This window comes from Oryza glaberrima, chromosome 6 (genome assembly GCF_000147395.1).
Source record: "Oryza glaberrima chromosome 6, OglaRS2, whole genome shotgun sequence".
Lineage (NCBI taxonomy): Eukaryota > Viridiplantae > Streptophyta > Magnoliopsida > Poales > Poaceae > Oryza > Oryza glaberrima.
Window position 1 is genome coordinate 22605308 of NC_068331.1, and position 3902 is coordinate 22609209.

Here is a 3902-nt window from a genome sequence, read left to right on the forward strand (position 1 = left end):
TTTAAATTTTAGAATATAATTTTTTTTGCACTAAATACTATAAAGCTGACATAATTACATAGTAGACACATGATATAATAAGTACTCCCTCCGTTCCAAAATAAGCGCAGCCATGAGTTTTTTATTCAACTTTAATCGTTCGTCTTATTTAAATTTTTCTTTTGAAAACACTAAAAAATATAATCACGTATAAAATGTTATTTATATTTTATAATCTAATAACAATAAAAAATATTATTATAAAAAAATTAAATAAAACGGATAATAAAGTTGAAAAAAAATTTATGCCTGCGTTTATTTGGGTTTATTTGGGACTGAGAGAGTACATCACAAACTTTCAATCACTCAAGAGTAAGCAGCACACGCAAGCAAAAGCCTTGCCTTCACTCCCCTCCTCTCATTTTTCCCAACTGCAACGAATGAAAATGTTGTTCTACAAAAAAGAGAATGAAAATGCCACGTCAGCACCCCCAAGCTCGGTCAGCTGAACTGAAGGCGGTTTTCTCACACTTCACCTACCTCGTTGACGCCTCCCCCCTTTCTCTCTCCATCCCATCTGAATTTACCAAGCAGCCACCACCAACAGATCATCGTGCTGGGCCGGTGGGCCCCACCTCCGCCGCCCCGCTTCGCTATATAACCCCCGCCTCCTCCCGCCATCCTCGCCTTCCCATTTCGAATCCAAACCCCCAACCCAACCGCCGCCACCACTCACCGGCGCAACCACCGGTGGCGACCTGATCTCTCTGCGTTTGTGTGCTCTGTTTCAAGAAACAGGGGAGGAGATGATGGAGGCGGTGGCCGTGGCGGCGGCGGTGCTGCTGCTGCTGCACGTGGCGGCGAGGGTGGCGGACGCGGTGTGGTGGCGGCCGAGGCGGCTGGAGGCGCACTTCGCGGGGCAGGGGGTGCGCGGCCCGCCGTACCGGTTCCTCGTCGGGTGCGTGAGGGAGATGGTGGCGCTCATGGCGGAGGCCACCGCGAAGCCCATGCCGCCCGCCGCGCCGCACAACGCGCTCCCCAGGGTGCTCGCGTTCTACCACTACTGGAGGAAGATCTACGGTATGTTGAGGACGGATGGATTTTGTGTGCTTGCTCGTGTCTGATCAGATGGATTAATGGCGGTCGTCGCGGTTGCAGGGCCGACGTTCTTGATTTGGTTCGGGCCGACGCCGCGGCTCACGGTGGCGGAGCCGGAGATGGTGCGGGAGATCTTCCTCACGCGCGCCGAGGCGTTCGATCGCTACGAGGCGCACCCCGTGGTCCGGCAGCTGGAGGGCGACGGGCTCGTCAGCCTCCACGGCGACAAGTGGGCTCACCACCGCCGCGTCCTCACCCCCGGCTTCTACCCCGACAACCTCAACGTGAGTCTCTCCTCTGTTTCTTCATCCTCCGATCGATCGGGGCGCACCCGCGATGACGACGACGACGATGGCTGACACGTGCTCTGTCTCTGTCTCTCTCTTGCAGCGGCTGGTGCCGCACGTCGGCAGGTCGGTGGCGGCGCTGGCGGAGAGGTGGCGCGCCATGGCGTGCGCCGGCGGCGGCGAGGTGGAGGTGGACGTGGCGGAGTGGTTCCAGGCGGTGGCGGAGGAGGCCATCACGCGCGCCACGTTCGGCCGCAGCTACGACTCCGGCCGCGTCGTGTTCCGCATGCAGGCCCGCCTCATGGCGTTCGCCTCCGAGGCCTTCCGCAAGGTGCTCGTCCCGGGATACAGGTACGGTACACGCCACGAACAACCCAAAAAACTCCCAAACGATTCGCCATTCTCGCCGAAATTGGGCTCACGGTTGGCGCCGGAATTCGATCGAACAGGTTCCTGCCGACCAAGAAGAACAGGATGTCGTGGGGCCTGGACAGGGAGATCAGGCGCGGCCTGGTCCGGCTCATCGGCCGGCGCAGTGGCGGCGACGGCGGCGAGGAAGACGAGACCACCACCGAGCTCAAAGACAAGCAGGACAGCGGCTTCAACGACTTGCTGGGGCTCATGATCAATGCCGGCGTGAACAGGACGATGCCGGTGGAGGACATGGTGGAGGAGTGCAAGACCTTCTTCTTCGCCGGCAAGCAGACGACCACCAACCTGCTCACCTGGGCCACCGTGCTGCTCGCCATGCACCCGGACTGGCAGGACCGCGCCCGCCGCGAGGTCCTCGCCGTCTGCGGCGATGCCGCCGGCGAGCTCCCCACCAAGGACCACCTCCCCAAGCTCAAGACGGTACGCACACCAAACCATATCCATGGCCCAGTGGGGGTATTCCCGTAATTCCACGCCGACAAAAGTCTCACCTTGTTGGTTCTCGCTGTCATCTTCTTCCAGCTCGGGATGATCCTCAACGAGACGCTGCGCCTGTACCCGCCGGCGGTGGCCACCATCCGCCGCGCCAAGTTCGACGTCACCCTCGGAGGCGGTGGCGACGGCGACGCCGGAGGCATCCATATCCCGCGCGACACGGAGCTGCTCGTCCCGATCATGGCGATCCACCACGACGCCCGGTTGTGGGGGCCCGACGCGGCGCAGTTCAACCCGGCGAGGTTCGCCGGCGGCGCGGCGCGCGCGGCGAAGCACCCGCTCGCCTTCATCCCGTTCGGGCTGGGCTCCCGCATGTGCATCGGCCAGAGCCTCGCCATCCTCGAGGCCAAGCTCACCATGGCCGTCCTCCTCCAGCGCTTCGACCTCGCGCTCTCGCCCACCTACGTGCACGCCCCCACCGTGCTGATGCTGCTCCACCCGCAGTACGGCGCGCCGTTGATCTTCCGGCCGCGCCAATCTCAGCCGTCCAATTAGCTACTACTACTAGGTAGGAGTACTAGTATTGCTAGCTAGGAAAAGACAGGAAAGCCCCTGTCCGTTGTGTGCATAGTGACACAGGAAAAGGCCAAGAGACAACTAACAAAAGGGTCTGCCCCGTGGCAGGGGCAGGGCCGGATTCCGAAAATGCCCTCGCTAACAGACTAGTGGTACGATCAGAGCACAACTTTTAGGGATTTGATGGGTCAGAAACTCTCAGAAGAGAAGAAGAGAGACAGTAGTAGGGTAGTAGCAGTAGCCCCACACATCCACTGCTCGGTTGCTTCCATTTGTTCTCTTCTCCTCCGCGTGGATTCTGGTGTATGTATCGATCAATGCATGTACCTGTATGTGTGTGTTGTGTACAGGGGTGTGATTATTTTGATTCGGGACACCCGGCACTTCACAGCAAAGGAGAATTCCATTTGGAAAAAACACACAAAAAAGAAAACATAGAGAGAGAGAGGAAGGGAGAGATCGAGATTTGATTAATTGGTTGTACACGGTATTCCAGCCTTGTGCTCCTCTCCTTTCTAGCGTCTGGTCGGTGTGGTTGTTGTGTTGACAATCTATTCATTCATCGATCGAGTAGAATCTGTAACCGAAGCCTGCTGGAGTAGCTCCTCTTCACATAGTACTGGTACTAGTAGCAGCAGCAGCTGCAGCATATCTTATTGACCAATGAGGTTTTGATTTCATCAATAGCTAGAAAGCCCAAACATTTAGGGAAATGTTTGTGCTTTAGGGACTCTCGTTAGATTTTTGACTTTCCGAGATAAGGGGATCCTCTCTCTCTCCCATGCTCTTCATTCTGGTTATGGATGTACTCAATGCGATGCTCCGCAACGCCTCCGACTCCGGTGGTTTCCTTCCGCTCAATGATCGGGCCTTGCAACACCGCGCCTCCCTCTATGCTGATGATCTGGTCCTCTTCTTCTCCCCGATTCATCAGGATCTCGAGTTCATCCAGGGTATTCTTTATGTTTTTGGTGCCACGTCCGGGCTGCGCACCAACTTTGCCAAATGTTCGATCACCCCGATCCGTTGCTCGGCTGAGGACCTGGAGCTGGTTCAGTCCTGCTTTCCCTGCTCGGTTTCTGATTTCCCTTGCAC

At 56.8% G+C, this 3902-nt stretch overlaps 1 protein-coding gene across 1 annotated transcript; it reads left to right on the forward strand.

The window, feature by feature from the left end:
* Positions 1-686: 686 nt before the first annotated feature.
* On the forward strand, positions 687-3686 carry LOC127775820 (cytochrome P450 734A4). The gene is made up of 5 exons (XM_052302125.1): positions 687-1059; positions 1138-1361; positions 1468-1715; positions 1814-2216; positions 2319-3686. Exons 1-5 carry the CDS (start codon positions 786-788, stop codon positions 2784-2786), a joined length of 1617 nt encoding a protein of 538 aa, XP_052158085.1. The 5' UTR covers positions 687-785; the 3' UTR covers positions 2787-3686.
* The last annotated feature ends 216 nt before the right edge of the window (positions 3687-3902 follow it).